The sequence below is a fragment of the Notolabrus celidotus genome, chromosome 8 (genome assembly GCF_009762535.1).
Source record: "Notolabrus celidotus isolate fNotCel1 chromosome 8, fNotCel1.pri, whole genome shotgun sequence".
NCBI classification, from domain to species: domain Eukaryota; kingdom Metazoa; phylum Chordata; class Actinopteri; order Labriformes; family Labridae; genus Notolabrus; species Notolabrus celidotus.
Window position 1 is genome coordinate 23227382 of NC_048279.1, and position 20375 is coordinate 23247756.

The following is a 20375-nucleotide window of genomic DNA, read 5'->3' on the forward strand; positions in this document are numbered from 1 at the left end:
GCAATTTGTCCCATTTATGTTTCAAGGGAGACTCATGTATACAACTTAACACTTAACATTTACCTCTAAGTAAAGACCTTTGGGTTAATCTAAAGGATATTTTATGGAAAATGACCTTGTCAATTATATGTTTTATCAATATCCTTTTAATAGGTTAGCACTAAAATTACAAATTTCGGCAGAAAAACTTCCGTCTTATGTTTAACCAACAGCCCAACTGCAGGTGCATACTGTTCTAAACTTTCAGTTGTGAGATGTTAGAAGCAGTACATTTTAGTTTTTGTTTTTTTCCATATTCTAATCAATTTATTCTCAAAAATCATAGGAAACAAGAAAACACATCATGGCTGCCCTTACAAACCATGACCAGAGTGTCATATCCTGTCACTGCACAATTGATGACTGACAGATTCAAAGGAAGGCATGCAGACTTCCAACAAAGGTCCAATCCTGAAGTGTCCACAGGTGAATGCAATATCATGTCCACACCACACAGGTGTTCCCACAGGTATCTGCATGCATGTACATCCTGTGCACATGTGTCTTTGTGTCTCTCTTCATTTGTCTACTTTTTTTCTCATCCTCTGTCTGTCAGTCTGTCAGGCCATCTGTGTGTATTTCCCCTCCGTGGCAACCTGCCTGCCTGCCTGCCTGCCTGCCTGCCTGCATTTCTCTCCCCCCTTACTGTCCTATTTGTAGCAAAAGGACTCCTGTCTCGATCAGTGCTCAGGATATTCCTCGCAGCAGAGAATACACATAACCCTGTGTGTGTTTTGTGCGTTCCCATGTTGAATGGCTGCTTTTAAAGTTGAGGATGCTGGAAGTTAAAGAGATATTGTTGGAGATGGAGGTGTCAGTGAGAATGGCAGTGTTGTTAATTAGGACATTCCCCTTGATGGGTCTCTACCTCAGCTTCATATGTAGGCCAGTAGTAACATAAAATAGATGCCTTTGATTATAAAAGAATACAGTCACACATAGACACACACTGATGCACTAGTCTGATACACACAAGAGTAGTGCAAGAGTACTATGGCGAAGCAGAGATGGTAATAAAAAGATTTAGAGACTTAAAAAAGAAAACATCTCTCTTGAGTCTTTCAAAGGCTTTGTCTGCGAGAAGCTGTGTGTATGCGAGAAGCTGTGTGTATGCAAGTGTGTGAGGAGGTTTGTGAAATCACGTGACCAATTGGTGTGTGAGTATGGTTCTAAGCAAGTCCTGAATCCATGGAGGGGTTTTGGGAGGATGATAAGACTCTTTAAGCTTCCAACATCCTTGAAGTGCTTGTATCGAGCGCTTTCCCTCAGCGATCGCTGGATCCCACTGTCACTCACTCCCAACTACTCAAGCAAAAATGATATTTTTTTCCAAGAACATTCAAAACACAAACAACAGCAACAACAACTAGAACTATACAGTCTCAGAGGAGGGCAAAGATTAGAGAGTGGCAGCTGCCTGTTGCAGAGGGAAAACAGAAGTCCATCATTTTGACTTTTTTGTATCACTGTTTGTCTCCTTTTCCAAGAGAAGGAGTGAACACACCAGCTGCACTCACACTGCAAACCTTAGTGCTCAATTTGGATTAGCTGCTCAGATCACATTTGTGTTTGTTTGGTGGTTGCATAATTTTGTAGCTTTTGTTATATTTCATTGTTAAATGGCCATGGTACTGGATCGACCTGCATATGCAAAAGAACAATAACAAAGACATGAGAGGCAGCACAGGTGTAGACCAAGCGGCAACCTCCAGTCTCAAATGAGGAAGCCCATGCAGAAGTGTTATAAACTGCAATACATCGAGAATCCGCTTGAGGCTGGCTGCAGAAACACCGGAAACCATATAGAAATGAATGGGAAAAAGACGATCTTTGCAGCATTAATAAACATGTTTACAGCCTGGTTCAAAAAACGTCTTGGCCCTACGAAGCTCATTTCTCTATCGGCACACACTGTATGGGGGGTGAATTTTTTTTAACGCGACGGTTCAGAAGATATTAAGATTACGAGTGTTTGCCCAAATAAGGACATGGCTGACTTGACTTCTGGTCGGGAACACATAGCTGTTGGGTTGGAGGCTCAAACTCCGCCCCTTTACGTCACACTCTGCCTGGTTGAGTTCTGCATTTCTAATATGGCTGCCGCCGTCGATTGGCTTCAAAACAGCTCTCAGGAACAGATGGGTGACGTCACGGATACTATGTCCATATTTTATACAGTCTATGGTGACATAGAGACCACTCAAGTCAACACATACTGTTTAATTTCCACAGTTATGTGCAGTAAAAGCTCTTCAGTTCACAAGCAGATGAGGTCAGCCAGGATGTAGATATAGAGAATGAGACATAATGGCTTTTGCTGAGCAATGGCTGCTTCTGCTGTCTACATCAGTTTGTACGTTGTTGTTGTTTTTTTTTAAAGATATTGTTCAAGGCATTTTTGCCTTTATTAGATCGGAAAGGAAATGTTTTGGTAGGGGAAAGTAGGGATGACATGCAACAAAAGGCTGGCGCTGAAGCCACTGCATGCAAACAAGGGACGTGCTTTAACCTCTGCGCTAAACAGGCGCCTCCAACTTAAATACTTTTTAATCAGCTTCCATCACAGCTGTTTCCTAAGTCCTCTATTTACTAAATGTCTTCCACCAGAGCAAGAATGTAACAATTGTTGATCTAAAATGTATTTGAATTCCAGTATTCAGATTGATGCTGAAATGAGATGAGATGAGATGACATATACTTTATTTTCCCTAGGAATTTTGTTTTGGACTTGACTTTATATGAAAAAAACACAGCAAAGCTATTAAATAAAACCATGTGTGAAAGCTGTATAAAGCCAGTAAATACTTTGCAAATGTTGCATGGCAAAGAAGCAGACCTGTGTCTGGTTAGGGACCACATACCAGGGCCATGGCCGATATTTAAATTGAAATCAGATTCCACATGATGTTCACACTGTTCAAGAAAAATAAAAAAACTCAGAGAAAAACATGTGAGCCCCTTTGCTGTCAAGGTAGCCACAGTTATCAAACTGTTTGACAGAATGGGATGATGACCACTAATACAAGCAATGAGCTTTGAGGAAACTGTTCCATAGAAAAGGCTTCCAGAAAAAAAAAGTATGTAAGTGCATAAAACACTAAAATCCACATTAGGTCTTAAAGTTAAATCAGAGGATCTTGCAAATTCTAAGGAGACTCATTTGAAACAAAAAGAAGGCGCAACAAATGGCACCCCAGTTTAAACAAATCTCTACAGCTGCAGTCCTTCAGCAGATAAAACACACACATCAGTGGAATAAACACACCTCAGTGACCAATGAATTTTACGTCCCAATTCATTGCGTTTGCATAGTGCAATTTAAATTCCAAGTTTGTTTTTCTTTGCAGTCCTCCACCTCCAACACTCTCATCACAAACCAAACAGGTATGGCAAGTTTACACTTCACTAATGGTTCCCTTTTGGTGCTCATTAATTGCCCAATGATTATCTTTACACTCTGCAAACAGTCACACGTCACCTTGTGTCGCCAAGGAGCTGACAGACTGGCTGAAGATGGCTGGTGTGGAGGGTACAACAGGGAACAGCAGGGGCACATGTATAAGGGAAAAAAATCCGGATTCTGAAGTAGCTCGAGAACGTAAAGAATTGGAAGAGCTTTAGAGGTCAGGAGGAGGGGAAAAAGTGAAATGGTTGTTGGGTAAGAAATATGGCAACAATCATTACTAAACTCAAACCCAAAGATCCCATTCTTATGATATGCAATTACCATCAAAAAAATATTTTATTATATTGGACAGGAGGGGATTCAGTGAAATGTCAAGAAATTAAAGATTGACATGATGTGATTCATTATTCATGCTTTAGCTAGCGAGCTACATCAGGAGGCATCAGGCTAAGCTACGTTTAAAGAGTTGCAGCATTAGGAAAAAAACATGCAAAGTTGGCCCTAAGTTAATAAAAAGTGCAGCACTTTTAAAGCTCACACAATATTTTGACACAATGTCAGTAACTCTCTCAAGTCTCGTCATTTAGAGGGTACTAGGATCGTTATTTTAGCTCACTGCAGGCTAGCGAGGAGCATATTGCTCCAAAAAATTAAACTACACATTGTAAAGAGTCTGCTACAGGTTTGAAAATACTTTGTTTTAGCTCATTTATTTGAAGCTTATAACATATCATGACTTAAAACATATTTTTAGACATCTGTTTATATAGTAGAAAGAAAGATGATCACTTAAAGCAGAATACAAATGTTTGCATTGAAGGGCCCCTCTCATACAGTTGAGTGGTTTCACAAAGGGCTGAGGATAGGGGTACATGGCACCTCTGTCTGTTGACACTACACGTGTGTAGTATTTAATTAGCTGTAATCCAATTGAGGGCTACAGCTTCCTGTTAAGAGAGGTGCAAAGGGTTGAAATAAACAGCTTACAAGACTATTAAACACTAAAGGTGCAGTCTACAGCCTATAGGAGGCCCCACCTCTGACCTAACAGGCACATTAAGCATTAGTCTTCTCCTCAGGTGTGACCTGACCTCTGGAAGCGTCTATGTCTCTGCAGCTTTACGTCTCTGCAGCTTGTATGGCACAAAGATGTAAGATTTATCAAAGAGTTTCCCCTCATTATTAAAGCAGAGCAAAAAAAAAGTTTGGAAGAGAAAGGACACAGATCAGTAAGGGAAATCTTGTTTTTTTTTAGCTCACATATCAGAAAATAAGCTTTGAAATATGATCAAAAAGTATGTCTAGCATGTGTTTCTCACTCGAACCCCGGCTCACGCACAACACCGACTTATTAGGTTATTAAAACAGTGATCTCTTTCTCTTTGAAAAACCACCCATGAGCCAAAGGTGTCAGCTTGTAAAGACTCTCTCCAAAGCTCCCCCAATCAGGCTGATATCATCATCCAAGCCCACTATCCTGCAGATAAATGAAATTCAGTATATACATGATTTAGAACAATTGGTCTGGGTGGAACAACAGTTGGTTGATGCAGAAGGCATGGGCTTTTTTGAGAGATAAATAAAGCTGAGTGGTCAAAAAAAAGAGGAGACTGATTGGAACAAGGCTGAAAACCATGGCAACAGACTCCTTAGTAAACAGTTTATGGAAGCCCAGTAGGAAAGCCGGCGGTTGGGTAAAGACTGCCTTGCGCTAATCAGTGCATACCAACACCTCCAGCGCCCAAACCTCCGCAAATTTCTCAGGAACAGATGTGTCAAATGTGCTGGGCTCTATGCTGTGTTGCTGCTGTGTCTGAGCCAATCAGAACTGTTTAAGTGGGAGAAGATGCATATATTATGTGCAAGCGGATGCATCCATGCTATATGTTTTAAGTATTTAGAACGTCTGCATTGAAAGTTCATTCACACCACAGGGCCACGTCCTGTTTTTGTGCTGAGTGAATAAGATAAACCTTGCAAAGAATTGAAGAAGTTCCTTCTCTTTGACTTTGCATTTAGCATCAGGGCAAAACAGCCAAACTGTTGAATGAAAACTACAGAGAATGCCACACGAAGGAGCAGTCTTTGTGTCTGACAAATAACAAAAGGAGGAAATGGATTGGAAAAAGGGGAAAGATACGTATACGCCCAAAAGCCTCTACTGAGGAGCCATGTCGTTACATATAGTGTTGCGACTGGCTGCGCTGTGATCAATAAGCCAACAGCACAGAGAACGTAGCACATTTTTGTGGGCCGTACTACAAACACAACTCATCTAATCATCTTCAAAGTTTCAAGCACCCACAAACCCTGAGTCCAGCTCTGAATCAAAGACCATCACCGTCACACACACACAGCGCCGCACGTACATATGCAGATGTTCATACAGGCGTGCACTCACACGCACAAACGCCATTTCTGGACCAGTGTTCAGCCAAAACTGCTGCTTCTCCAAACCTAACCATAAGGTATAAAACACCCCTATCATGTATCAAAATAATCATCCGCATGGAAAAAAACACAGAAGTTGGCGGTGAAGTGACACATCTGAGGTCAAGGGGGCTCATCTTTCAGTGCATGCTCTGCACTGTGGGTGGTTGCCAAGCTGTGGCGCTGGATGCTGGATGGCGAGGTGGCCGTGGCGACGGATGGGAAAAAGGCAGGAGGGAGGCGTGTATGTGTGTGTTTGAGTGTATGTGTGCGTGTGTGTGTGTGTGTGTGCTGCCAGTGCAGATGCCCACAGACAGACCGCCTTGCCTGAGAGACACGAGAGCTGCCGGAGCCTCAGACAGCTCTCTCCATCACCCCCTCTCCAACCCCCCCCCCCTCCCCCCCTCCCCTCCCGTTGCCATCTGTGAAGCACACATGCATGCATGCACACACATACACACATACACACATACACACACACACACACACACACACACACACACACACACACACACACACACACACACACACACACACACACACACACACACACACAGATAGAAGAGGCCCAGGGACACTTAGCCACGTTAGCAGCCTTCACTGAGACCGCTGTGCTCGGTAACTGCTGACATGCTTTAAAAAGACTATAAGAGAGAGAGAGAGTGAGAGAGTTGGTGAAGAGTGAGTGAAGGGGGGCAGAGCTGCTGAGCCAGATGGTTGGGCTAAGCTAGGCTAAGCTAAGCACTGAGGAAGATTGAGATACCAGCCAGGTGAATCTTGCTCTTAATTTTTTTTTGACAGGTGGACAGAGAGGAGCCGTCTGGGGTTGACAGCGCTGCCATTTTTTCAATAAGCAGAGCTGTGTATGTGTGTGTGTTGTACCGTGTGGCATGTGCAGCTGATGGTGGGACTGTTTTTGTGTGTGAATATGTATGTGTGTCTGTTATTCCATTCCTGGGTCTCCATATGTGCAGTATGTGTGCCTGTATGGACGTATTTAGTTTATTTTTTAGTATATGTGTGTGTGTGTGTGTGTGTGTGTGTGTGTGTGTGTGTGTGTGTGTGTGTGTGTGTGTGTGTGTGTGTGTCTGTGTGTTTGTGTGTGTTAGTGTGTGTGTGTGTGTGTGTGTGTGTGTGTGTGTGTGTGTGTGTGTGTGTGTGTGTGTCTGTGTGTCTGTGTCTGTGTCTGTGTGTTTCATGTCTCTTGGTGGTTTAGGCCTGCACTCGCATCAATTACAGCGGATGGTGTTGACAAGTGTAATGACAGAGTTAGAGCCTCTAATAGGCTGGATCCTGCCAAGAAGAGAAGGCATAAGCTACTGTTTTCAGCACTCTTCACGTCTTCGCATCACATCTCCTCTCTGTGTGCTATTCTTACTTTTTCCTCATGTCTCCTCCACTCTCTGCCTCTGTTTTTCTTCTCTTTTTTCCCTCTCCTCTGTCATCCAGTGAAAAAGGTCAAGAGCAGTGAGTGCAGAGGAGAAAAGTTCCTGATTGTGCCCAACTGAACGACTTGATTCTGATGGTGCTATCAGTTTAAGTTCAATAATTACACATGCAAATCTATCAGTGTTCTTTTAATGTAACTTGAGTGTATCTTTTATGACTGTAAGTATGGGTTGCAAGAGATTTATCAGACCAATATCCCATTAGCCTGATATTGGATGATTTCATTCTGATGATACAATTTCATCTGTTTAATATAAAAAACAACACTGCTTTCATTTTCTTTTTTACATGACAGAACAAGTGCAGCCTCAACAAAGTGCGACAGAGTAAACATGGCATCACCTCTGTGGATGTTTTCAATGCTCAAGAGGAGGATAATATGATTGCAATTTGAACAACGTGTGCTGCAAGTATTCTGAGAGGAGGAAAAAAGTCACCTGCAAGATGTCAGCACAAGATAGATGTATGTATGTAGCTGCATAAAATGGCGAGAACCATGGTAGCAATTTAAAAATTGCATGTGTACCAAAGACAATCAAATCTAAAGCAATTTTATGATAAAATCACTGAACTTGGAGCACTACATGATCCATCCTTTTTCAGGATATAAGACCAAGGAATTAAACAGCTAATGGTCTATTTTGAACTGTAAGAGTCGCTGCTTCTTTGCAGACATATCTCTAAACCTGCCCTGTATGATATGATCTCTACACACATTCAAAGTCTGATTGACAACAACCTCAGTGACAAATGTTTGACCACTAATGTCAGTCCAGTGAGTGTGCTTAGTTAGATGATAGAGTGGCTGGATGCAGATTTCAAGATGACAAAGACGTTGAATGCAAGTGGTATTGTTTGTGGTAAAAAATAAAAGAAAATTGAAGAGTCAGAACTGTTCTTTGTTTACAGTCATTTTAGACAAAATTGGTATGTATAAAATATTGATATATATACATCTTGACCCTCTAAATCTTAGCCTTTCTTACCCTGAGGTGTATTAACATGTTTTAAAATACAAAGCCGTCAAATAAAATGCTGGTTATCTTAAAAGTATCGCCGTCAGCTGAAGGTTAATGTTGGATATCGGTATTGACTCAGAAAGATCCATATCTTCTCCATCTGTAAGTCTATATTTTGCTCTTGTTAAGATTAATTTGCTTGGTTGGCTTCTCAAAACTTTCTTCACTATTTTTTTTTCCCATGCGGGAGTTTTTTTTGTTCCACCCTCAAGGCTTTAGGCAATCTTTCACAGTGACGTTGATTCTCTTTGATGGTTGTAAAGGTAAAATGGAATTTCATTTGGTAAAAAATATGGAATAGTCTGCACTTTGATATATAATTCAATCAAAGGAGCGCTCCATGGCAGCCTTTATGTGGAAAAACATCAACAAAACATAAACATCAGTAAATAAAAGTTAGCTTTTATCACAGGTTTCTGAGTTTGGGATATTGAAGCTGATAGTACTGTAAGCCTTGACTAGATGCAATTCAGATTTCAAGCTAGATGAGCTCTCAATTTCTGTAGAAAATCATCGATTGAAAAATATTGAGGAATTTTCAATAAATAATCACGTAGCAATTCCTTGAAAATGTATTAAAAGCCTGTCTTATCATCTCACCATGGCTTGCCACTGCATCGATCTGGAGATGCCAAGTCAAATCTGCCGTTAATAATTAATAATTAGTCTGGGAGAGGCAAATGCATTTCATGATCACTCCGCTGAACAGAGACAGTGCAGATTTGTTCATAGAGGATAAAAGTGCTCTTGCACAGATGAGCATTTTAGACACACGGACCCTGCAAACAGACGCGCACATATTTACGTGCACACGGTGGCAATGGCTCTAATCTGTAATGCATCCAATATGTGTATGAGTTATTGGCCCGGGCTCTGGGAGGCAAAGCAACATGGCACACAGAAACCTGCACACTACTCTCCATACATCCATCCAATCAGCATCTTGCACCGGCTCCTGTGCCAGTGGGCCAATCAGATGCCCCAGATGCAGCCAGCCCACACACCAACCCCCTCTACAGTTACACACAAATAGCCACAGTACCCACAAATGCACACACCAGGATCCAGCTGTGATTTTTGGACATAATCCAAGCCGCCTGTCTGGTGTGGGAGATGATCTTTTACCATAAAAAGGTTGCAGCATCTTATCAGCGATTATGGCAGCCCGCACACACAAAAAGAGATGGGGTGAAAACTGAAAAGAGCGCAGGTTACCCAACAAGATGACTGAACAGTCGACATAAAAGTGAGAGTGAAAGAACAAGAGAGCTGGAGACAGAAAGCGAGGGAGGGAAAACGTGACTGAGAGCTACAGAATAGCATGCAGGCACTCATTGAATTATTCTCACACACAGAGATTTGGCCCAGATCAGCCAGAGAGATAAAGGAAGAGGATTACAGTCTGGCTGAAAAGACTTGGAAGTATTCTCAGTATCCTCTGACTCTCTGCCACTTCTACAAAGTCACCTCTGACAATGGAGCAATCTGTTAGCACAGTGATACATCAAAAACACACAAGTGGAGAAGAGTACTGTAGTGATCGAGGGGTCACCGCAGTGGCCTATATCAAAGATAAAGAAGCAGAGGAGCTGTATCTGTAGGGCTGACTAAGCATGATGTCTGCATGAGACTTACCACTGGTGCAGACGGCTGGTTCAACACTAGCCAGAGCAGTTAGGGACAATAAGCTCCAACCAGACCAGGTAGGCTGCATGGAGACTTTCAGTGTCTGAAAGGGTTAAAGACAAAAGAGCTTGATTACTGAATTTAAAAAAAAGGGGTAATTTTGCACAGCTTTGACCAACATTTCTGTGACTGTATTGACAAAAATATTTGTTGAGTCGGAATTATAAAGGGGGGAAATCCTTAAAATGGGCATAGCCTAAACACTGCACTCATGTTTTGTTAATAACACCCCAAAGTAGAAGACAGTTGTATGTGCTAGTTCAGTTGGTTACAGGCTGCCTGTTAAGAGGTTGTGGATAGATTCACTTGGTTTATTAGCTTCCAGAAAAGTTTGGCTAACCTTTTGATTTCTTCAGAACATGTTGAGATAAAAACTTGTGTGTCTTGAGGTTAATACCAAGAGAATATGTTACCACAACCACAGTAATATAACACAGGTTTTATCAAACTTTCACCCTCTGTCAGTTAGCTTGTGTGTGTATGGTAATGGTTATTGATGAGAACTGTTTGAGGCCTGTTAGCAAAAGTGTTACTCCTGTTTGTTGTGTGTACATTTGTTATATAAACATTATTTTTTTGGATAAAAACATTTTAAAAAACTAGGCTTTGTGTGTTAAGTTATCTCTTCTGACTTGCTTACCTCTCCTCTGCTGCACCTGCCATTATGTCTTACACCCAGGAAGTACCAAACCAGTGCCACCATGTTTGAACACCTTAAATGGACGTTTTTTTTAGGTGGAACGTACCAAATGAGGTGAAGGTGGAGGGGGGTTAAAATGTCAATGTGACAAAATGCTTTTTTTGGGGGGATAGGTTTGGTCTGGTTCACCTTTTTTGAATATTTTAGAGTAATTTGGTGTCTTTTTATTTATTTCATGCTACGTATGTGAGGATAGGGGTTAAAAGAATTTATATTTTGATGAGTCGGCTATTTCCTGAAAAAGGATAGGTTATAATTACTGTAATGTATTGCTCTGCACCCACCCCAGACCAGGCTTTGACACAGTTACAAACTGCATTTAAAACAATTCAACATATTTTTTTATGATTTAAAACTTGTTTTAAATGCTGACAAGACAAAAAAACATGCTGTTCTCCAATAAAAAAACAAAGCCTGCAAACCTGCCATCAGTATGCACCTGAGAGGGGATGTGTATTGAACTTGTATCGCACTACAGATACCTTGGCATTTTAATTGATGATTCTTTGACTTTTACCCCTCACATTCAGCAGCTTGCTTAAAGGTTGAAATTAAAGCTGGGCTTTTATTATAGAATCAGATCCTGCCTTTCTTTTGAAGCCAAGAAAAAACTTGTTGCTGCTACTTTTCTGTCTACGCTGGACAACGGTGATGTTTTTATATATACACAACGCTGCTCAAAGCTTGCACACAGTGGGTACTGTGTACCATGGAGCTTTGAGGTTTTTCACCAATTTTGAACCTATGACTCATCACTGCGTGCTGTACTCGAGAGTAGGTTGGTCTTCCCTGTCATCACACAGGGAAAAACATTGGCATCTTTTAACCTATAACTGCATCTTAGGTCTACTTCCCTCTTACCTCCTCACTTACATTGCACAAAAGAGCTCAGGATCTCATAATCTTCCATCTCAGGATCTCTTATGTGTTACGAGGGCCAGGACTGAACTTGGAAAAAAGGCCTTCAGGTTTGCTGCTCCCTCGTCCCGGAACGTCTTACAAAAGGATCTGAAACTTTGTAGTCGGATGACTTTGAATGCTTTTAAACGATCCTTGAATGACTTGGAGACTGAAGCATCTGTCTGCAGATGTTTTCTTTAAATGTCACTCATGCTGTTTTTCTGGAGGTATTTGTTGTGTAGCTGTTGTATGCATCTGCTATTTGTGTATTGTCTATGTGTAACTCTGTAACTGTGCTGCTGCCTATCTTGGCCAGGACCCTCTTGGAAAAGATATGTTTAATCTCAATGAGCATTTCCTGGTTAAATATAGGGTATAAATAATAAATGAATAAAATTAAAAGGTGTTTTCTGCAAAAAAAATATATTCTTTTGTAGAAGTTGTAGTTGTGCCACTTGAAATTGATCATGTAGACAGAGAAGTGGATTTTGCCAAATTTCACCTACTTACACAAATTTAAGACAAAGGGAATAAACGATTATAGTTTTAGAGTTGGTCAAATTGTAAAAAAAAAAAATGCAAAAAATGTCAACAAAAGGGGCTTCTGTTTTGGCTCTCTGATTGGGCTTTGCTCTACATGACAATATGCATGATGACTGTTTCCACTTACCTGTTTAAAAATACACTCAAAGCCTTAGTTTAGCAAGGTTGCAACTTCAACTTGAACATCCATTTGAACTTTATTCCTCTTTATTCCCTAAGGAGAATGTATGCAACCAGCTAAAACCATAAAACATACACACAAAAAAAAAAAAGAAATTAGACTTGGGTACTAACACCATCAAAATACATTAACACATCAAGCGACAACTTAAAGCTAGATATATGTCAAACCATCATTAGGGAAGTGAAAAGGAAAATGTTTCATCTGCATCATCAATAGAATTAAGTATGCTGATGCTGAGTGAATGTATGAGCACGTTCGCTTAAGAACATGTATCCAAAAGCACATATATGTCTTAACTGGATTTGTTTTGAAGCTGCCATAATCAAAAGAAAAAGACAAATCAAGGTTTTGACTTGATGGTAGCTCTGATTAAAAAGACAGAGCAGGACTTTAAGTTGCATGTCTGAAAATTTCAGTATAGTTGTCTTAACCAAATTTCTTGGCTTTCCACCTAAGAGGTGCTGTTTGTGCCCAATTGCCAGTGAAGCCAACATTGTTGTGTAAAATGTGTAAGACAAAGTGTTTCTCAAGGGCTTTATTTGTTGGACAATCAGCATTTCAAAGGGAATTATAGATAAAATCCAGGATTAATCAAGGGAGGAGAAAAGGTTTATATCTCCTCCGATCCTGAGGTGGCCGTGAGTTCTATTCCTCCACTTCCTGTAACAGCTGGATGCAGTGATTCTGCTCTCTGATGAACTTAAATGACTTATTGATTTCTGTAACGATAGAGATGGACAGACTGTATTTTTTTTCCCCCTCTCCCGGCTCCTTTTGTGGGGTTGTTTTTTTGCTCTTCCAGGCGATTGTAAAATTATCAGGGTCAGTTTTATTGTGGCGTAAAAAAAAAAAAGTTGTTTACTCACTCTGCCTTCTGCTGAACATGAAAACAAGGACATGTACATGTGCTTTGGTGCATGTGTGTGTCTGTTGCGTGTGTCAGCGTTTAAAGGCAGCCGTTGAGTTTGTTATCCAGACGGGTCAAAGACATAATAGGTTGTAATCTCCCCGTTGACAACCTTCTCACATAACAACACAGTGACATCTAACAAAGACTCCGGCCTTGCGCCCTCAGCTGTCCCTTCGCCTCTTCGGCTTCAAGCAGCAGACCTAAGACGACCGGCCCATTTTGGCCCTGCCTATCCACTTCTTAGATTAATTCAGATTTCACATGTCAATTAAATGAGTGTTGCCCTGGTGATTAGCAGATCCCACTAATTGACGCTCCCTCCTGCTCTTATCCTCTACTTTTTTTGCCTCCTTCCCCTCCTCCCTCTCTTACTCTCCTGCCATTTTCCACATGGAGAAGCAGGGGACAGGGGCTTTGTGCCGTCGAGCTCGTTGCCCCATGTCAAAAGATGGCTCTTCAGTCTCTTGGCTCCTCCTCTGAGACACCCAGATCCCCTTACCCCAACCCCAGGATGCAAGGAAAAAATGGATAAAGCAGGTATAATTGTTCGGTTTGCATATATAGATCATAACAGCATGGAAAATTGTATATACAGTAGGGTTGCATATACATTTGATCTTGTTTAGAGCTAAAGCACCAGGATGCTGGACCTGTTGTGAGGAAACATCAAGCACTTGCTACAATCCCATGTGCACCCCACAGACATGAGTGCAGAAACAAGCTCCCAGTGACACACACACTTTCACACGTGCACCCTTGCAGATAATTACCCCAACAGCCTCTGGAGAGCAGAACGCCCATGTGGGCCCCATAACCGCTTTAGACAAGGGCCATGGCACACCCAAGACCCTCCTTCTTTGTCTATCTCCCAGACCATGTGTTTGTTTTGCTTGACTCAATGAACTTGATCTGAGAATCTTCACAGCATTTTGTTCCACGCGCATCCCAGTGGTGTGAGGAAATCAAGCTCTGGAAATGAGATACTTAAAGCTCGCCCGTCTTAGATTTATCCCAATTTCTATGTATGCATATGGCCTTTTTTTTTCTCAGGTGGAACTTTTATCCGCTCCAGGAAATTCATACCTCGAGAGAGCACAAATTCACACTTAAAAGAGTAGGTGTAAAAAGTCATCATGGTGTAATTTAAGTGGAACTATGCATCATCCGGTGCACAACATTTTCTTTAAAAGCAAAAATTATTTAATAATATTTCCATACTTTACTGCTTGAAAATTTTCCAATCCTACATCCAAAAACTCTTAAAAACCATGTTCAAGTAGTTGTTTGCTTCCAGCGAGTTGTGCTCAAACTCCAGGAGTACAAAATCCTCCTGAAATTCTTGCATATTTAGTGAGTCATCCCTTTCATACCCAACGTAAGTAGTTACTGCAGGTGTTGGATGAATGCATTGAAGTAAAAAACTGGGCTAGTTCCCGTATGCACATCAATACACCCACGCACATATGCCCTGCTCTGATCACTTTGACAAGTGTGTCATGTTGGCGCTATCCGGGAACTCGACAATATTGGGATTTTGAAAGCGAGCACGGCAGAAAACTCTCCTCAAGTCTTAAGCAGCGCTCTAATCATCCCCTCATCACAATTAAACCCAGCAGACAGCAGCTCCAAACATGGGGTGACATCTTAAAAACTCTATGAATGGTCCATACTCCCTCCCTCCCTTCCTCCCTCCCTCCCTCCCTCTCTCCCTCCCATCACCTAATGTTCAACACCAACCAAGCATCACACAGACCTACATTCACATCTTCAACACAAAACAGTGCAGCAAGGCCAGTGCGGGTCCAGACGGTTTCGTTTGCACTTTATCAGACCTCACAAAAACAGCAACGCCTCATTGAGCCACAATTTGCTGCGAGTTTCCTACAAGGAGCAAAACAAAGAATGGGGCGGCCTGGTCTTCCTTTTTGTGCCAAAGCAGCGGACCAGAGAGAACACACACACACACACACACACACACACACACACACACACACACACACACAAACACACCGTTCGTACACACATATACACACAGCTAGAGTAAGGGACGTACAGACAGAGATAGAAAAGTGAGAGTAGCAAGAAAACACGTCTGTCACATCCTTCAAAGCACAACATGAGTAAGCTGCTGCACACTTGTGAAGAGAAATCTGATTTTATTCTTTTAAATGACAAGTTTGTGTTGAACAGACGCTAGATACACAGCATTACATGCCACTTCAGCAACTTTAACCTCTTACGTCAGCCTTACAACAATAGCTAGAGAACAATAGCTTGTCCTCATGACTGGGTCACGGACATGGCAGCGTTTAAAAACCGCTTGGGGATAAAATACTTCTGCTGGGACAATCACCCTCCTTTTTTCCCTCCCTCTACTCCCCCCTACCCCTATTCTCCATCTCTCTTCCTCTCTCCTTGTCTCCCTTGCTTTTCCCCTCCAGTTTTACTACCACGATAATTTCTGAGCGAGTGAGTAAGCGAGAGTGTTTTGTGTGCGTGAGCCAGTCAAGGCTGAAGCCCTGTTTGTGCATTTGTGTAGTCATGCGAGAGCGCGTGTGAATGAGCGTGTTGCTCGTGTGTATGCAGAGGGAGAGGAGGCTTACTTACAGTCAGGCCCCCAAACAGAAGACAAAAAAATAAACAACAGTGAGGGAGTTCGGTTGTGTCTGCTCCTGCACACACAACAGACAAACTAAAGGGAAACACTGCTACCGCTGTTGTTATCTTTGAAATGAGGGTAATGCAAATGACACAACAGCGTCTGAAGGATAAAGGCTCTGCATAGAATCAATCTAAATAAACAAAGACAAAGAGTTGTTTTACAATGCACACATAAGACCAGATTCATTAGCATAAGATAACTGAGATCAAAAGGCTTTCTCAAGTTCAGTAAATAGCCTTCTCCTCAAAGAATTCCTTATCAGACTACAGACAAGTGCACCCTACCCACCTCCTCCATTCCTTAGAATCAACATTACACTGCAATTTCAAACAGAGGAACGCAGATCCTCATGAGAACAGAAAAGACAAACATTTACATCAGCATGACAACACTGAAGAAGTTCAATTACGGACAATAATTTTATAAAATTTTTAGATTTTATCAAAATATTTGATCAAATATGGACAGAGTCTCAGTGTTGTCATACATTGGTTTCCAAATATGCATTATGAAGCCAAGTATGGAAGACATCATATTGGAAATGCTGGCTCCAAACAATTTCTGACTACTTTAGAACCTTGCAAAGAGGTGCAACTGAGTCTACAGCCTAGCCACCTTACAAACCATTAAAACACGCCTACCTGTCAATCAAATCAGCTGCACCCCCAATCACGCCTAATTATGCTTAACTCCACCGCTGTGTCCTTACAGCATGCAGACGTCGGCATATTGTTGTCAGATGTTGGGCCTTGTGGATGTTTTATACCACTTTATTAAGTTGCCTTTACTCTATTCATTGTTAGTGTACTTGTTCTTTCTTGTACATTTTTTAATATGATTATGGTTACAGACTCTCTCTTCGCCTCCCTATGCACCTGTTCAGAGTATTTTGCCAAAGAAGAAATGAACTGTAAAGGCTTAGATTCATCCAACTGATGATGTTGTTTTCAATAAATATCACAATAACATTGTAAATGTGCTTCTTTTTTTTTGGCGACATATACCGTGAAGTGAAATTCTGATATTGTGACAGCCCCAGGAATTTAAAATATGTACTCTGATGGGCTTTCCTGGGATTTTGGAGCCAGCTTCAAGTGGACCATCAATGAGCTGCAGATTTTTGTACCCCAGCATTTGCTTCATTTTTCAACACCAGAGGTTGAAGCTTGGAGAAATTGCCCCACAACGCCATTGACAAGGAGAAATAGGCTGCAAATCTATAAATGATGCACTTTCAAAAACTAATGCAACAACAGAACTGTGATGTAAATGAAAGAGCATGCTGCAAATAAATATAAATAACTGCATTAACAGCAAATGTGCTGCAAACATAGTATGTGATGCAGAGTTAAAAAAAAAAAAACTACCCAGAGAACAGATGCAAAACACAATGCTGCACACACAAATCACAATGAAAGTGCTCCAGTCCTGTAGGGGCACTCAGTGGCACAGAGTCTTTCATAGCACACTTCTGTCTGTGCATATGTTTACACTTTTAGGTTTTGAATTAGCATTATTTATGAGTCTGCAGCATGTCTCTCCAAATGGAAACTGTTTGGGCCATTGCATCATGATTACCCTCTTCGGTCATTGTATGACTGTACCTTGTGGAAGAAAGTAGGCATTGGTCCCACCCTTTTCACCCCCGCCCTAAATCAGCTATACCATCTCTACAGCGGACAGCTATTGGTCCTCACACAGGGTGTGTGTGTGTGTGTTGTTTTGTCTGCCTGTGCACGCATGAATAAATGATGAGAGTGCAGGATCTTTAGGAGAGGGATAAGGCCAAGTGCACTTCTCCCATCCTGTCAGCAAGGCGAAAAAAAGGGGTCTGAGCTGACCACTAATTGGAAGTGGCGTGGTGATCTGATGACACTGCGGGGATACTTTGGTTTGTCACAACGTGTAAAGGCCCTTAAATTTCAAGGGTGGCTGCCTTCCAGGAGGAGTTAATCAATGCACAGCTTAACACAGACAACTCAGGACAGAGTGCAGTGGCTGGTCCCGGGGTAACTGAGGTTAAAACCGACGAGACATTCCAGGAAGACTCTTACTTCCTCCTTCCTGACTTTGAAGCTGTTGCAACTGTACCTCTAGCAATACATCACCCAAGAAACTGTACTTATGTTTTATGTCAACACTGTCACTGAAACCAGACACTGCTCATGTGCTCTGCATCTTACCTCAGACTTGGACGGGTAGCCGGCTGCAGCAGCACACTCTGCAGACAGGTATGATAGAGAGCCTGTAAAAGAAGAGATAAAAATGCATAAGCTCTGAACATCAATCATGGTCACAGTATAGTGATCCCATATGCAATCAATTTGCATGGTGTCTTGAGTCTCTACTGCACAGATGATACTATTTCCCAAAAACTTTTTTTTCACACCAGAGAAGACATTTGATATGGAGCACAGGAAGATGGAGGTGGAAAAAGATGTGTGTGTTCAGGTAAATGCCTGTGCCTAAACATGTCATATGTTCACACATAGTTCCCTTCTAAAGTGGAGGCCATACCTCTCATGCATAAACCTTCTTTCTTTTTTTCCCCTTCAGCTCACACACATACACATTAACAGCCAGCCTACACTGACTTGTAAAGTTGGGATTTACACTTGTGTACCAAAAACAGCTTGAGACAAACAAACACAAATGCTGAAGTCTCTAAAGTGTGCCAGCAGTTGGGGCTCATTTATTGAGGTTGTATTTACTGTAATAGAGGTACAAAAATTTGTTGTGCACCAGGCATTTTTGTCGCTTAACACGTTTATTTACAAGAATGAATATAAGAGTCTCTGGACTTTTTCCTTGAATCCTTTTTTATATGGGAAGCCTGGGTCTCATATATGCTCCAAGACCCCCTTCAGTGCTTCTTTAAGTAAAATTAAGACTTTCAAAAACCAATTTACATTGTAAACACTCCATGTAAATCTTGTTTACAGTGTTGGGGGTCTTCAAGCACCATGCGAGACCAAGGATGCAGATCTAAGGAATATCCTTGGACCACCACACACACACACACACACACACACACACACACACACACACACACACACACACACACACACACACACACATAAACACATAAACACACACGGTGCTCATCCGGCACCCACCTCCTGCATGGCCCCCCTGGGGAGAGCGCCCACCTCCTGACCCCCTCCAACAGGGGGGGTCAAAGGGAATTTAACACAAGGTTCCCACATTCCTCAAAGGTGATAATTGATGTAGCCGCTGGCAGGGGGTCACCAAGCGCAGGGTAAACAAGCAGGAGTGACTCTCTATGCCCAGCCCCCCCCCCCCCCCCCCCCCTGCTTCTCACCCGCTAAACAGTATGCACGGCTGTGACCTGTGTAAATTACATCATCAAACTGGCCGTGACAGCGCGTCACAGCAAACTAGCTCTGTTTGGTGACTGAGCACCCAGGTGTTTCACTTGACTGTTACTAAACCATTAGACAAAAAAAGCCGCTTCACACCTACAGTCAAATACAAGCTAGAGGCTAGAGGCTAGAGGCTAGAGGCTAAAGGTTAGCTGCAACAATGAGACTGTTAGCCAAGACAATGATTAGTTCTGAGCAACATCTGGTACATATAAAACAGATGAATGAATATATAACATTCAGTGCAGCCTAATCACAGCAAGAAGGTTGCTGGTTCGAATCTCGGCTGGGGGCTTTTTGTGTGGAGTTTGCATGTTCTCCCGTGTATTAGTGGGTTCACATTAGGTTAAGAAGTGACTGTGAATTGCCAATAGGTGTGTTGTGCTTAGCCCTGCCATTGACTGGCAAGCTGACCAGGGTTTACCTGCCTTTTGCCTAATGACAGCTGCGGTTGGCTACAGCCACCACCAGGACTCTGATTCTGATTCTGATTCTGATTCTGACTCTGAATGGGATAAACAGTATAGATAATGGATGGATGGATGGATGGATGGATGGATGGATGGATGGATGGATGGATGGATGGATGGATGGATGGATGGATGGATGGATGGATGGATGGATGGATGGAGGCATGGATGGATGGATGCATGGGTGCATGGATGTATGGATGCATGGATGCATGGATGGACATCACTATTGGGTTAAACAAAAGCCAGTTACTTCAAATTCAGGAGATGAATTCAATCCACAGTCAAACTGATTTGGTACAAAAAGATAAAGCAGGAGACATTCTTTGTGTTAATTGGTGATCAAAAAGTCATTTAAGTACTAAAGCAGTCAAGTTTGGTCATTTTAACAAGTGTTCTTTGTGACCAAAGTCTTGAGAATCTCATTCCAGTGTTGTATAAAGGGCTGACAAACAATTGTTTTATAAATTGTGATAAATTGCAGAATTGGAATAGTTTACCACGACACTTACAGCCATCTATTGTCAATTATTACTTCATATTCCGCATCTCAATACAGTTTAAAGTTCATGTTAACAATACAAAGCATGGCTG

At 41.8% G+C, this 20375-nt stretch overlaps 1 protein-coding gene across 4 annotated transcripts in view; it reads right to left on the reverse strand.

The window, feature by feature from the left end:
- zic6 (zic family member 6) overlaps positions 1-20375 on the reverse strand; it is a 94149-nt gene that overhangs the window by 68581 nt on the left and 5193 nt on the right. For 2 of the 4 annotated variants that reach the window (XR_004632121.1, XM_034689973.1), the window contains exons 2-3: positions 18112-18173; positions 9979-10072 (exon numbers count right to left, since the gene is read on the reverse strand). Coding sequence is in view for 2 of the 4 variants with exons in the window: in XM_034689973.1 (XP_034545864.1) it covers positions 9979-10072; positions 18112-18173 (156 nt within the window). In the remaining 2 variants the exon portion in view is untranslated. Of the gene's footprint in view, positions 1-9978; positions 10073-10669; positions 10735-18111; positions 18174-20375 lie in introns of those variants that run through there. The other 2 variants (XR_004632122.1, XM_034689974.1) reach the window with 2 other exon arrangements.